General features: G+C 51.8%; 1 protein-coding gene across 3 annotated transcripts in view; it reads left to right on the forward strand.

The window, feature by feature from the left end:
* Positions 1-14,990, forward strand: part of LOC144944398 (receptor-type tyrosine-protein phosphatase gamma-like) — a 509,515-nt gene that overhangs the window by 483,233 nt on the left and 11,292 nt on the right. Inside the window, exons 24-28 of one of the 3 annotated variants that reach the window (XM_078872536.1) lie at positions 337-465; positions 3,270-3,419; positions 5,176-5,318; positions 7,373-7,508; positions 13,007-13,095. In XM_078872536.1, the coding sequence (XP_078728662.1) occupies positions 337-465; positions 3,270-3,419; positions 5,176-5,318; positions 7,373-7,508; positions 13,007-13,009 (561 nt within the window). In that variant the 3' untranslated portion in view covers positions 13,010-13,095. Of the gene's footprint in view, positions 1-336; positions 466-3,269; positions 3,420-5,175; positions 5,319-7,372; positions 7,509-13,006; positions 13,096-14,990 lie in introns of those variants that run through there. The other 2 variants (XM_078872535.1, XR_013639578.1) reach the window with 2 other exon arrangements.

The following is a 14,990-nucleotide window of genomic DNA, read 5'->3' on the forward strand; positions in this document are numbered from 1 at the left end:
GAAGGGGCGTGTCTTTGCCCATAGATGGTCATTGTGAGATTGTGAACCGAGCGATTAATTGTATAGATTCAGCTCAGTCGAATCAGCCGTTCAAAGTTGGTCTGGCAGCCATCTTGAAAATGTCTATTAATTGTCAATTGCTTCGTTGGCAATCGATTACGTTGTCAAGAATTGTTTGTATCGAGTAGTCGTGTGACACGCCCCCCCCCTAATTTATCTGATTGGCTAACATCAGCAAGATTGGTGATTCCGTCGCAGTCCGCTTCTATTGTACCACAGCACCACATGTGATCCCCCGATCGCCCCGGCGCGGGACCGTGTGCCGCGCGACCGCAGGGCTTCAACAAGCAGCGGGAGTTCATCATCACACAGAGGCCGCTGGCACACACGGCGCAGGATTTCTGGAGGATGACGTGGGAGGTCAATGCTCGCTTCATCGTCATGCTGCAGGGAAACGACGCGTCCGTACGTACCGTCATCAGCACTGTCGCCCTCATGGTCGTCGTCGTCGAGATGATGATGATTATTTTGTTTTTGAGAGAGCCGCCCTCCTCCTTCATGCCAGAGCGAGCGCTGTGCGCACTCGACGTGCGACCTGAGTCCCAACTGGGATTGAGGCACATTTGAAAGGGCGGTGCCCCCAGTGGCAGCTCTCCCTGCGCGACACGGTGACTCGGTGTGCGATGATCGCCACTTCTGTGCCTAATCCCAATTGAGTAAATTTCGATTTAAAGCTTTCGTGACTGCAGGGATTCATCTTCTTGGTTCTTTCGGTAAAGTAACGTAGAATGGAAATAATAAAATAATAAAAATAAAACATAATAAAATTATTCTCACGACGTTTCGGCCACAACGCAAGCAGCCGTCCTCAGGTGAAGAACAGGTCTGTCAGAAAGACAGCGTCTGAATGAACACCACCAGGCTTGGCAGTGTATATTTAAGCTGGGAATTTACATATCAAGAGGAATTTAGCATATTTATGGGAAATGCAGGTATGTGATTAGTACTACTTATGCCCGTGCATTATGCAGGATTAGCAGCATCAAAGGGAGGGGATATGGCAAATGCAGGTATATGATTAGTACTACTTATGCCCGTGCATTATGCAGGATTAGCAGCATCAAAGGGAGGGGATATGGGAAATGCAGGTATGTGATTAGTACTACTTATGCCCGTGCATTATGCAGGATTAGCAGCATCAAAGGGAGGGGATAGGGGTAGCATTACTAAAGGGAAGGAGTGTTAATAGTATGTAGCTGCAGTAACTAAAACCACCACGTAAACTAAAATATAAACTACATAGTATAATCAGTATACTAAATATACTCTGCAATAAGCTGAGTTACTAACAGTACCATGAGAGATTCGTTCATGAGGCGATCCACATATACAAACAGAGAGACAATTTCAACCGAGAAGATGGATTCTGGCTTAGCAATCATTGGAAGGACGTAATAAACCATTTCGGATCTTAACTGATTGTGTTCACGTTTACGGTGACTTTCAGACCGCGTTCCACTCACTGGCATTGTATTCTTTGCAGGGAATGGATTCTTTGCTCCGCTGCAAGTTTCCGCTCTCTACTCTCCCATTGACATATTTCGTTGCTTCCTCTTAGTATCTTTCATAAGATGGTCAATGGTACAGTGTATAATAACAAAAGTATAACATTTATATGCTTAATACAATGTACAAAGTAATATATAGTATCGTAATTGTATAGTGAATATACAGCAGTGTGATATACATTAGGGTGGGTAGAATAATACATAGTGTAATATTACAATGTATAAGGTTTAGGGTGGTTTATAGCAATACAGTATATAATTTAATGTTGGGTTTGTCTATGGCAGTATATAGTACAGTGTAGACTCGTGTGATGTAAGAGAAGCAAGTTTAGATGGAAGCATATTATATTTTTTACGACGTAGAATTGTAATGTATTACTTACTGTTAGTAACTCAGCTTATTGTAGAGTATATTTAGTATACTGATTATACTATGTAGTTTATATTTTAGTTGTTTACGTGGTGGTTTTAGTTGCTGTAGCTACATACTATTAACACTCCTTCCCTTTATTAATGCTACCCCTATCCCCTCCCTTTGATGCTGCTAATCCTGCATAATGCACGGGCATAAGTAGTACTAATCACATACCCCCATTTCCCATATCCCCTCCCTTTGATGCTGCTAATCCTGCATAATGCACGGGCATAAGTAGTACTAATCACATACCTGCATTTCCCATAAATATGCTAAATTCCTCTTGATATGCAAATTCCTTTGTCAAGGCGCTCTTCACCCTCCAACCCAGCTTAAATATACGCTGCCAAGCCTGGTGGTGTTCATTCAGACGCTATCTTTCTGACAGACCTGTTCTTCACCTGAGGACGGCTGCTTGCGTTGTGGCCAAAACGTCGTGAGAATTATTTTAGTATGTTTTATTTTTATGATTTTATTATTTCCATTCTACGTGACTTTATCGAAATAACCAAGAAGACCCAATTGAGTAATTTGCGTGTACGTCTTTCGAATTTGGTGAATTTTTACCATGACATCGGCACACAGTGGCCTACTCTTGCGAATAATGTCGGAGGATATTTTGCGTCCGCTGTGAGTGAAGCAGACAGCTTGTTGTATCATTATGGTGAATATAACTACCCGGCAGTATTAACCAGGGCAGCCTGCCGAAGTCTAACCCAGAACCTCCTCTGCAACAAGCGGTGAACGTGCTGCCCCTCGGCCGTGTCACCACCCTGATCATTTTTGCCATCATTTATCATGATCATCATTGTCTGTCATTCTCATCACCATCACCATTAAAATCTTTTTCAGTTTTTGTAATTCATTATCGTTGCAATAATCAGTCATCAGTCACTACAATTACAATCATATTGCCCGTCATAATCTCCATCACCGTGACCATCATCACCAATATCATCATTACCACTTCCACCACCATTATCATTATAATCTTCATCAACACCATCGTCTGTTACAATCACCACGGTAGTTGGGTAATGGACAGTTGTCGTTGCTTTAGGAGGGTGATGGCTGGTGGGTTGATTTTGGTCCTGGTGGGCGTCGGTCATGGTGAGTAATTGCCGGTCGTTGTGGGTGAAGGTCGTCGTGGGCGATGGTCGCCGTCGGTGATTTCCGGTCACCATGGGTGATAGCCGATCAGCGTGGGTTCCGGTCGCCGTGGGTTCCGGTCGTCATGGGTGACGGTCTCCGTGGGTGACGGTCGCTGTGGGGCGGTGTTGTTGCAGGCGGACGCGGAGGCCCCGTACTGGCCGGCGCGGGAGGGCAGTTCGGTGCCGTGCGACGGCTTCACGGTGCTGCTGCGTAGCGAGCGCCGTCTCACGCTCGCCAACGAGGGACCTTTCGTCATCGCCGACCTGCTGCTCAGGGCCGACAAGGCACGTGCGCCCGCAGCGCATTCGATCCCGGGTCGACGCATCAATACAGCTTAACAAGTACACCAAGGACAGAGATCCCCTGTATATCCTTAACAGACCTGTTAACACGTAGCACCTATAAAGGCTGGCATGGCACACGTGGGTATGATGTGGCCATTGTAACGCCCAGCCGCCTTTGTGTCCCTCGTGGTGATGTTTTTACACACCGCACCGGGTACTCATTTAAGGCTAAGTCTACCTAGGAGAGGCCCAAGACCAGTTCAGATAATCGTCAATGGCGTTGCCCATGAGCGGGAATCGAATTCGAGCTGCCAGGTTCGTAGCGCAGCGCGCACTAACCCCTACACTACCGTTTCCCACCACACACACAACTCAATAATTCTCTCGGAGTCCTCCGAGCTATGATGGAAATGCCTTCCGGGTAATTAACCGATTACAGGGAATTGATCGCGGCAATGCCCTGTGGAGGATGCCTGTTGACTTTTGTCCATTTCCCAGCCCTGTGTTGACAATGCCGCCGCAGTCTTGACGTGAGACCGAGCATCAACGTTTTGGCAGCGAGCAAGGCAGCTCCCCGCTGTGCTGGAGAATGGCCCGTGAAAGGAGATACCACAGAACTGCTTCTGAGATATCTCCAAGTGGCCTTTTGATATTCACGTACAGTCAGCCAATCTGTGTTAGTTCTCAGTACCAGGTTTAATCAAGGCCAGCTGAAACCCGGATTCATACCCATCATCTCAGCCAGCTCCGTGCTGTGAGCCCGATCCATCATCAGTCATGGTTCGTCCGCTGCTGGATGGAGGCTTCCCCATTATGTCGCCATCCCTCTGGGTTGCACAAGCAATCGATCTTACTCCTAAACATGAAAGATTCTCAATGCTCGATCTCAAACGTAAGCAATTATGAGATAAACCAATTATATAAATGTAACGATGGCGGGGCGGCAGTGGTGGTGTAGTTCGTGAAGGAGGCACACCTGGGTTTGATTCCAGGCCACGGCTGATGTCATTGGGCGAGTGATATCTGAACCAACCCTGGACGGCCCTTTCAAACAAGCCTGCATTGACCACCGTGGCGAAGTATGATCAAGCAGCTCATTGACCGGCATGGCATTTCGGAAGCTTTTGTCCAGCAGTGGCTTGACATAAGGCTGTAAATTAAACCAAAACAATAGCAGTGACAGCAACTTTTAGTTATTTAACAATCTCCAGGAATTGCGACGTTTGACGATTTCCTGCGAACAAGTTCACCCAATGCGTAGGTTTCGGACTTTGCGGATGGCATCCTGATGATTGTTCGACCTAGCTTCGAGCAGAACGCCGTTGATCTCATTGCCCCGTGGGATTGTTCGTGAACTTCTACCAGTGAGTAAGCTCGAACGATCGTCATCGCGTTAAATGCTCGGACGCCACCACGTGGACGATTCATTCGTTTGGCTGTGTCGGCTGGTGGAGGGTTTTTTTCTTTTCAGATTCTTTATCCTGGAGAAATTCGATGAGCTATGAAGCTTTTTTTCACATATGTCCAGGAGGGGCGGGTCAGAAAGTTATTGGTGGTAGTGGGATCTTAAGGATGCGCAATTCAGTCAGATCGTTTACGTCGGAGATCTAACCCACAAATGTATTCCGAGTCCACTAATTTAGCATTTTGCTTCACGTGAGTGGTGACCACGGCACTTGCACAGACGGGATGACTCTCAGGAGGTCCGCACGGACATGTTCACGAGCCCGCTGCGCTACCCCCCTCCCCCGCGCAGGGCGATCGTGAGGTGGAGGTGCGGCACCTGCGCTGTCCGCCGTGGCCCAACCCGGATGCTCCAATCAGCAGCTGCTTCGAGCTGGTGGGCGTGGCCAGGGACGAGGGGGCGGCCCGTGACGGACCAATCATCATCCACGACCAGTGGGTGCCGCACGCGCAGACTCGGCGGACCGTGACACAGGCCGGCGCTCGGTGGCTACATTTTTGCGAATGACGTTACGACGTCTACGCCGTCCGTGGCGAATCGCACGGCCGGGCGGTAGTCGTACGCATGAACACGCACAGCGGCCACCGGGGCTCAAACCGCGAGCCTCGGCCACGAACGCCGTACCGCTCGACCGTGCCCACCCGTCTGAAGACGAGGCACCTTGCGTGCTTGGTGAGACTCGTCCATACCTCGCAGCCATCTTTGCCACCGGGACCGGGGGGGATTGGTGCCGAGCAGCCCCCCCGCCCCCGCACTGTACGGGGACAAATTTGGCGTCGCCTCAGGGCGATAAAAACAAATTAAAGCACTTTGCGCAGCTTAAGAGGCAATTCCGCTGCCAGGAGCGATGCATGCGGGCAGGGAACTAATGATCGTGTGCACACAACAACGACGACAACGACAACAACAGCGCAAGTTCAACAGCGACACACGCGCGCACTCACACACAGTGCACAGAAAGACAAAGATCCCCCATACACCCTTAACAGACTATCGTGGACATTTCCATTAGTGAGCACCTATTAAGGCCGGCACGGCACGTGAGGATGCGGTGTGGCCAGCACCATGCCCGGCCGCCTTTGTCTTCCCAGTGATATTTACACATCCCACCAGGTACTCATTTGAGGATGAGTAGACCTAGGGGATGGCCAGGACCAGTTCAGGTTCGCCGGATTCGTAGCGAAGTGCACTAACCACTTGACGACCATTTCCGACTCATAGAAACACACACGCTCATGCCATGGGTGGGTGGGTGAGTTGGTGGTTGGGTGGGTGAGTAGATGGGTGGGTGAGTGACTGCATGGGTGGGTGGGTGAATGAGTGAGTTGGTGACGGGGTGAGTACGTGAGTGAGAGTGAGTGTGAGAGAGGGTGGGAGAATGAGTGAGTTGGTGTGTGAGTGAGCAGGTGGGTGAGGGGGTGGGTGAGTGAGAGTGAGTGGGTGGGTGAGTTAGTGGGTATCATTGAGCAAGTGGGTGGGTGGGTGGGTGTGTCAGTTCATTGGTGGGCGGGCGACTGAGTGAATGTTGTTGTCTGCAGTATGGTGGTTGGATGAGATGAAACAGTGGGTGTCTGCTTGACTGAGACATCAACATGGGTCGAGGAATCAATGAGGAATCGAGTTCACAGGAAAACGGGAACCATTGCAGCAGCTATAGAAGAGTGATAACGTGGTGAATGGCGACTGGAGAGTGATGAATACATTCGGTATTGGCGCTATCATTCCGACAGAGCAAGGCGATCAACACGGAGGAAGGCGCTGCTTGCTGTGTTTCACAGACACAGTCTGCGGTGGCTTCACGGGAGAGGGTGATGTTTGTTACTGCTGTGTGGGGGATCCCGATCGAGTGATTTGCAGTGTTACATTTGCCAAGTTTGGGCCATGTCTCTGGCACTAAATGGCTTCCTCGTTTCTAGTGACATCAGGGGAATCTGTAACGTCCGCTGTGAGTCAATCAGACACGCCGCGTAGGAGTACCGCCACGGTGGCGAGAAGTTAACTACCTCGCCTGGTGTGCAGGAGGTCGTGAGTTCTATCCCGACCCTAACACCTTTATATTTGGAGTTTGCAAATCTCTGTCCCCGTGGTCGCGTGGATTTTTTTATCTGGCTCCTCCGGTTTTGCCCTCCACATTTATAATCAACCTCACGCGTTGAGAGTTTTTTGGCTACTGCTATAAATGTCTACGTGATGATGATAAGCCACTTCGTGGAGCTATCATTTGTGATGGCCAGGTCACTTGTGAAAAAGAGCTACACAGCAGCTTAGTGGGGCCTTACCTTGGTGAGATAAAATACTGTGAATACTCACACCCAGAGCAATAACCGGGGCAGCCCGGCGGATCCGAAATGGCACGAACCTCCACCATCACCGGGCCTTGTGACTGACGCCCCCCCGTTGTGTGGCGCGCGTCGCGGCGAGCGGTGCGGTGACGGCGTTGCCCCCACCGAGCGGCTGCGTGTGTGCGGTGTGTGCGGCGGCGGTGCAGGTGTGGGGGCAATGCGGCCGGCACGCTGGTGGCGCTCGCCACTCTCTGGCACCAGCTGGAGGAGGACGGCTCGGCTGACGTGTTCCTCGCCGCCAAGATGGTGTCGCTGGCGCGGCCCGGCACGTTCACTGATGCGGTACGTACCCGCCGATACACGCCCTCACGTGCTCACAAAGATATAGCCTTAACAGACTGTTGGGGCAAGTTCTGTTAGCGAGTACCTGTGAAGGACAACCGGCACGGCACATGAGGGGGTGGGTGGCCAACACCATGCCCGGCTGCCTTTGTCTCCCCAGTGGCGATATATACGCACCATACCGAGTAATCATTTGAGGCTGAGTCAACCTAGGGAAGGAGGCCCAGGACCGGTTCAGATAATCGGCACTGGTGTTGACCGTGAACGGGAATCGAACTCGGGTCGCCGGGTTCATACCGCAGCGGGCTAACCACTAGACTTCACGTCCCACTCGTGCGCTCGCTCACGCACGCACACACACACACACGTACGTACGCACGCCGCCAAACCAGGGACGAGTTTCGCTGCCGCGCAAGGCTATAACACTGACGGTTTTATTCGTATCATATTGTTTTTTTTACCGCCCGTATCAGCACTGTCGGTGTATAAATAATATGTCCGAGAGGACGTACCACCACCAGATGAGGAGTGATGAAATCGGTTCCATGTCCGGGTGCTGGGTGCATTTTTACATCGGAGGATCGTGATAAGTGGTGGCAGTAGTGCCATGGGGAGGCCTTCACCCAGCAGTGGATTGACCATGGCCGGCGATGGTCATGATAATGGTGTGTACACCTGTGTGTAATCTGTGTGCTACGAACCCGATGACCCGAGTTCGATTCCCGCTCACGGCCAACACCAGTGATGATTATCTGTACCGGTCCTGGGCCTCCTGTAGCTCGACTCTGCCTCAAATGAGTACCTGGTGCAGTTTGTAAACATCGTCACTGGGGAGACAAAGGCGGCTGGCCACCCACCCCCTCGTGTGCCGTGTCAGCCTTCATAGGTGCTACTCGTTAACAGCATTTGCCCCAACAGTCTGTTGAGGCTGTGCACCTGAGTACTCTCATACAGGGCCCAGTGACGGGCCGCCTCCCATTCCTGGCCAACCGCTGCCCGTTAGCAGAGTGGTCGCACTTCACATGAGCGCTGATTACTGTTCATTCCGAGACGCTCTAATTGTGTTGATTTTCTTTCAATTGAAGGCATCCTCGAGTTTAAGTGCATTTAATCTCGCACAATTAAAACGACAACAATCCAAAAAAAAACCTCATCCGTTTAATTTTACTCCATTTCAATTATAAGTACACGGGGAGCGCTTAATGGATCATTGCAACGAGCGGTGCCAGCATTTAGCCAGACAGCCGCCACCACCGCCACGTGCAGTGTTCCGCCGGTGCTGCAAGCGCAGATGATCGGTAATGACGAAAGCGACCGCTGGCCACTACGGTGGAAACGAGAACAGACGGCGGCGACCTTTGCTGCTGCGCCGCCCGCCGCCCTCCACCGCCACCATCGCCACTTCCCGCAATTCCTTCATCACGATTCCTTCCCTCTGGCACTCGGCCCGCCGATGATGAACTGCGTTCAACGCTTGGACATCGGATCTGTCATCAGCTGTGTTCGATCTGCTGCTGGATGAAGGCCCCCCCTCTTCGCCACCCAAAGCCATCGCCGTCTACAATCACGTTTTTTTTGTCGGGTTAAATCGCGTAAATATAAATGTGTCGTTAAACCCGACACCACCCGACACAGCCAATTAGTAAGGTTTGTCACTTGAACAAAGCGCGCCAATTAATGACAGCTTCAGCACACTGGTGTGTTGTAGAGTAAACCCACAACATTGACAATTGTTGGTTGTGAGTCGCAGATGTACTCCTTGGAGGCAACACATTTATTGATACCAACACAAAGGGGTGACTGCCCCTTTACCAGATAACAACCTATGGTGGTGGACTACCAGGCCAACTACACTAGTTACACTGCGAGTATCTACAATGGACAGAACCCCGGCTTGAGTCCAGGTCCACGTGTTGGTGACTCTTCTCGGACGTAGAACGTAGATCTCCAGGATAACAACAGCAACGCTGAACCCCGGTCTCTCTGGGGACCCGGTTTATAGGCCAGAAGAAGTCCAACTTAAGTGTGGCCAACGTCTTATGCACACCCAGGTGCAAGAGGCGCACATGTACCGCCCAAAATGACCTTACCCTGCAGGGCAGTGGGCACAACAATGTTATAACGGCGCAACCTTCCATCCCAATGCATGAGCCTCTAAGAATGACAGAGGCGACACCCAGTCGATCCTCGCCCCCATCAGTCTCTCTCACACGGCGTCGCAATTTAAGCAGGGAAGCGTCTTCAACCTGGAGGCGCCCCCATTCTTCGTGGTCCAACCCAATGACAGCGTCACGCGCCATCGGACCCTCGGCCACCTCAGATGTTACAACCTCGGCCGACGCCGCAAGGGGAGGGGGCGAGTGCTCGTTGGGCGGCTTACAGCGCCCGGAGCCCGATAAACACGTGCACCCGCTGCTCGTTGGTAATCGCGACAGGGCGTTAGCGTTCGTGTGACAGGAGCCTTTGCGATAGGTTACCTTAAAGGAGTAGTCCTGGAGGACCCCTCCAACCAGCGTGAAAGTTGGCCAGACGGCTGTTCAACACGCAGCGCGTACTGTAGTGCTGCGTGGTCCGAGTGCACCTCAAAGTGTCTACCATACAAATAGGGGCGATAATGTTGCACAAAAACCACAATAGCTAACAATTCCCGGCGTGTGACACAATACCGTTGTTCGGCCGGAGACAGCACTCTGCTTCCGTATGCGACAACACTCTCGACGCCATTGACAACTTGGGACAGAACAGCTCCAATTCCAGGTGTTACAAGCGCCTGTATCAAGGACGAACGGCAAGGAAAAGTCGGGGTAGCGGACGGGAGGGGCGTTCACCAAGCCATCCCGGAGTGCAACAAATGTGGCCTCCTCCTCCTCCCCCCAATGGAATTCATGACCCTTTGCCATCAAGGCGTGGAGAGGTTTAGCGATGGTAGCGAACCTGGCGACAAAACGGTGGTAATAGGATGCGAATCCTATGAAACTGCACACCTCCCCCACCGACGTGGGGGTCGGCCAAGTTCGAACACACGCGGTTTTGTCTGGGTCAGTCGCAATACCCAATTCACTTACTATGCGGCCAAGATACCGAACCGATTTCTGGAGGAAGTGACACTTCTGTGGTTTAAATTTCAGGTTGGCCGCACGCATTTTGAGAAGGACAGCGCCTCGCCGTTCCAGGTGTTCGTCAAACGTACGGCTGAAAACGATAACATTGTCGAGATATATCAAGCACGAGTCCCACTGGAGACCAGCCAGAACCAGTTCCATTAATCGCTGGAACGTAGCCGGCATGGAATGTAGACCAATCGGAAGCCAATTGAATTTGAACAAGCCCTGTGGCGTACAAAAGGCTGTTTTGGGCTTAGAGGCTTCGTCTCGCGACAACTGCCAAGACCCGGATAGGAGATCAAGAGTAGAGAAGAACCGCGCCCCTGCTAGAGCATCCAGTGAGTCATCCATTCGAGATAGAGGGTACGCTTCAGCAACAGAGACCTTATTAAGCTTATGGAAGTCATCACAAAAGCACAAGCTACCATCGTGCTTTTTAACGATTACAATTGGTTTTCCCCATGGGCTGGTGGATGGTGAAATAATGTCCGTGGCTAACATTTCACCAACTACCAGCCATGTTATTTTTCCGTAGGTCTCAGCCGGTAGGGATTCTGCGGGATGGGAGCGGCGTCACCCGTATCAATGTGATGACTCAAAAGCGTAGTGCGGCTGATATCAAATTTCCCTTTGCTAAAAACGTCCGAAAATTCTCGCAAAAGCACTCTCAGTTTCCCCCTCTGGACCTCGGACAATTCCGCATTCTCCGAACAAAGCATATCCATCCCCCCCTCATCAGGATTCTAGTGCGGCCACGTATTTGACGCGGCACCCACACTGCCAACAATGCTTCCCTCATGAAGCGCTGGCCACGCATGAGCCAGCACGGTACCTTCCTGGATGACCGACGTGTCTAACCCTGCGTTAAGGACCTAAATGAAGGGTTCCTGATCATTGGATACCAACATCTGGGCCCCTACTAACGTCAATCCACGACTGGCTTTATTAGAAGGTCGCAAGAGGATTCCTCCCGCCGTCGCCCCCTGGTCTAGCGGATTTCGCAATCGTAGAGGGACTAACATTTGCGCGCCGGGGTGGAATCTTAACCGTCCTACGCGCAAGCGCTTGTACAGTAGCGTTAGCTGTGCATAAGCGAGTGGGAGAAGGCAATAATGTCATTGGATGGTCGGATGGTAATTGCAGGCACCCCTGGTGAATCAAAATTTTCAGGGGTATCCTTCCCAGAAGATCAGTCCCGAGCAAGCAAGGAATAGCAAGGGATGTTGAAACAAGAACCTGTCCGGTCAATTTGACATCCAAATTGCACACCTCCACTGTTATTTCTCCCAATAATGCCCAATGAGCCGCCATTTGCGGCGACGCATGGAGCTTCGACAGGGCATAAGGAACGACAATTATGGGGCAAGATATTATAAATCAACTCTGAAATGATGGTCGCTGATGCACCGGTGTCAACGAGTATCCTAATTTCTACCCCTTCTATAAATCCAATAACAGTGGACGAACCTGCGGTCGCGGCCACCACTCGATGGATCAGCTCCGTCCACTGACCCAGTCGGAGCGGCCGGCCGGCCCGATCAAAATCAAAATCCTCCCGCACACGACAAGGAGATGTCTTCCGCCATCGCTGGTCGTCCGCCCTTCGCACCATGCCGTCCCCTCGCTCGCCTCCGCTCTGGGTCGATGCGCAGGCTGGGACGGGCTCCACGTCTTCAGGTATATCCGGCCCCTCAGGGGCGCGGTGCATGCTGCCAACCCCTTGTGCCGTTGCAAGAGCTGTTGAGCCTGAATGCATCTTGCAACCTTGATAGACGAAAGATTGTCGTCGTCTACACCTGGCAGAATGATGTTGAGGTCCTTAGCCAAAGCCAGCAGTCTCTCGAGGACCAACGAGTCAACTCCTCGGACAGGCAGCCTTCGTGTACGCCAAAAGTGCGCTACGGAACGCGAGGGGCCTCTCGGTTTCCCCTCTCTTTTGCGTAGCGAACTTGTGGTGCACGTTCGACGGCGGCTAATTTGGTCAAAAGCTTGAGTCAGCGTGGCCCTCTCTGACGGCAGATGATAAGAAACGCCGCCAAGGCGTCGTCATCAAGGGTGGCGTCCACCCCGCCAAGTCGGTGTTCGTCAGGAACCACCGCTTGAAGGCGATCCAGTCGCCTCCGATGGCTGTAAATTCTTTCACGAAGGGAAGTCGTCGCCGGAGAGATGGAACGTCCACCAGCGATTTTGACACAGCTTCGGATTTGGCGGGCCCCGCGCTCCACTCTTCTGAAAAGATGGCGGTCGCAAGCACGGGCTGCGCCACAGAGATTCCCGCTCGGCTCCGTTGCTCCCTTTTCTACCGCTGGCTTCGCGGGGTGGAGCTCCGCGAGGATGGACGCCACGGCTTGGAGGAGCTCTGCGAGGCGGGCGTGTGTGGTCTGTCACCGGCAGTGAGCCTTCGCATGCCCGGTCGGTGCTGTGCTCCGCCGACAACACTTCACCTCCATCCTCCGGGGTCGCCATCCCCGGGGCTGTTTGCGGGATGAGATCTTCATCTTCGTCGTCCGACATCCTGGTACGTAGTCTGTGGCGCGTAGACATAGTATAAACGGCTAGCTCAGTAAAATAGCGTTTGGCCACTTCTGACACCAGTTGTAGTTGATGCAACTGAGTCACAGACGTACTCCTTGGAGGCAACACATGTATTGATACCAACACAAAGGGGTGCCTGCCCCTTTACCAGATAACAACCTATGGTGGTGGGCCACCAGGCCACCTACACTAATTACTCTGGGAGTATCTACAATGGACAGGACCCCGGCTTGAGTCCAGGTCCACGTGTTGGTGACTCTTCTCGGACGTAGAACGTAGATCTTCAGGATAACAACAGCAACGCTGAACCCCGGTCCCTCTGGGGACCCGGTTTATATCCTGACTGGTCGTGGCTGGCTCTGCCCTTGGCCACGACCACCTTCTCGAATCCTCTAGCAAGATCTCGCCCCGACACGTGACCACCCCTAGCCCACACTTGGGGCCCCCCTGTGTAGACTTTACCGTCATGTGCCTTCCAGGGTCAACCAGAGTGCATGGCACCCTCACACCCCCTCCTATAGGGGACAGCACTGCACGCCGAGTGTGGTGCCACTCAGCGCTCTCTATCAGCGCTCACCGAGCCCCTCTAGGGCTGGTACTACACCCACATGTACGGGGTGCCCGCGATGTCAATACATCGCACGCCGTGCCTCGCAAGAGCCGGCATTACACAGTGACATCCACGATGTCGCTACACACGTGATGTCCGTGATGTGAGTACATCGCGCGCCGTGCCTCTCTAGGGCCGGCACCGCACAATGATGTCCGCAATGTCACTACAGTTGTAATCACCAGCGACTTTATTAGGGATCATATTGCTTGCAACTCGTTAAACCCATCGCCGTCCGTCACGATCCGCCGAGACAATTTGACGAGTTCAAGTGGAATGCTTCTGATCCTTGTTTATATGAATCGCTATCACCATTATTAGTTTTACTCCTACGCTTGTTTACGCAGGAGAGCCTCACCGAGTTTCAATACTCTCATTCAGGAGGGTCCTGCTGTTTGATTTTTGTCGGTTTGGAGGCGATGATGCTGCTACTGTGATCCCAATTGAGTACTTTGCAGGTATTTTTATTTTTTTCATGAGCAAATTTGGCCAATGCTAGTCACTTTTCGAAATTGCTCAGTGGGCTTTACCTCGTAAAATGAAAATAGTAGTAGTCGCAGTCTATAGAGAGAGAGAGAGAGACCATTAGTCTCGAGTGGCTCCTGCCTGGTCCACAAGTAAATATTCTCCGTCTGGCTTCTTAGGAGACAAAGGCAGCAAAAGCTGCCTGGCCGTGCTGAGTCATCTTCTCTCTGTGCGGCGATCATTGAGGCTCCCGGGAAAAAGCAAAAACATTTATTCTCTGCGGGCGGCAGTGGCAGCAGCATCAACAACAGTCGCAGCAGAAGTGTGCGTCGCTGAGTTTTTTTTGTAAAAACTAACCGCGTCCCTTTGTCGCTGCCTCGTTTACATTCTGTCTTTCTCTCTAAACGGAATTAAATTTATTTAAAGTAAATTTCGTCTCTCCAAGTGGATTTCTTATTTGCGTCACGAGGTAAAGAATCCGCACGAACAACTCATGCTACAGTGCTGGCATTGCCCTGCTCCGGAGAACGTCACGGCCCCATGGAAGGGGATATCACAGAACTGCTTTTTAAGATGCCACCAAGTGAACGTTTTAGTCATAAATTATTTGGTGATGCTGCTAATGCCGCTGCTGCTATGTTGGCAGTGGTGCACACGCACGGTTAAAACATAAACTCAACGGTGCTTGTCAAGAACACCGTGGTCTTAAAAGGAAATATAAATAATCGTAGACGTTTCGGGCATCTGCGCCGACTTCATAAGAGAGGT

The sequence above is a fragment of the Lampetra fluviatilis genome, chromosome 34 (assembly GCF_964198595.1).
Source record: "Lampetra fluviatilis chromosome 34, kcLamFluv1.1, whole genome shotgun sequence".
Taxonomy (NCBI): Eukaryota; Metazoa; Chordata; class Hyperoartia; order Petromyzontiformes; family Petromyzontidae; genus Lampetra; species Lampetra fluviatilis.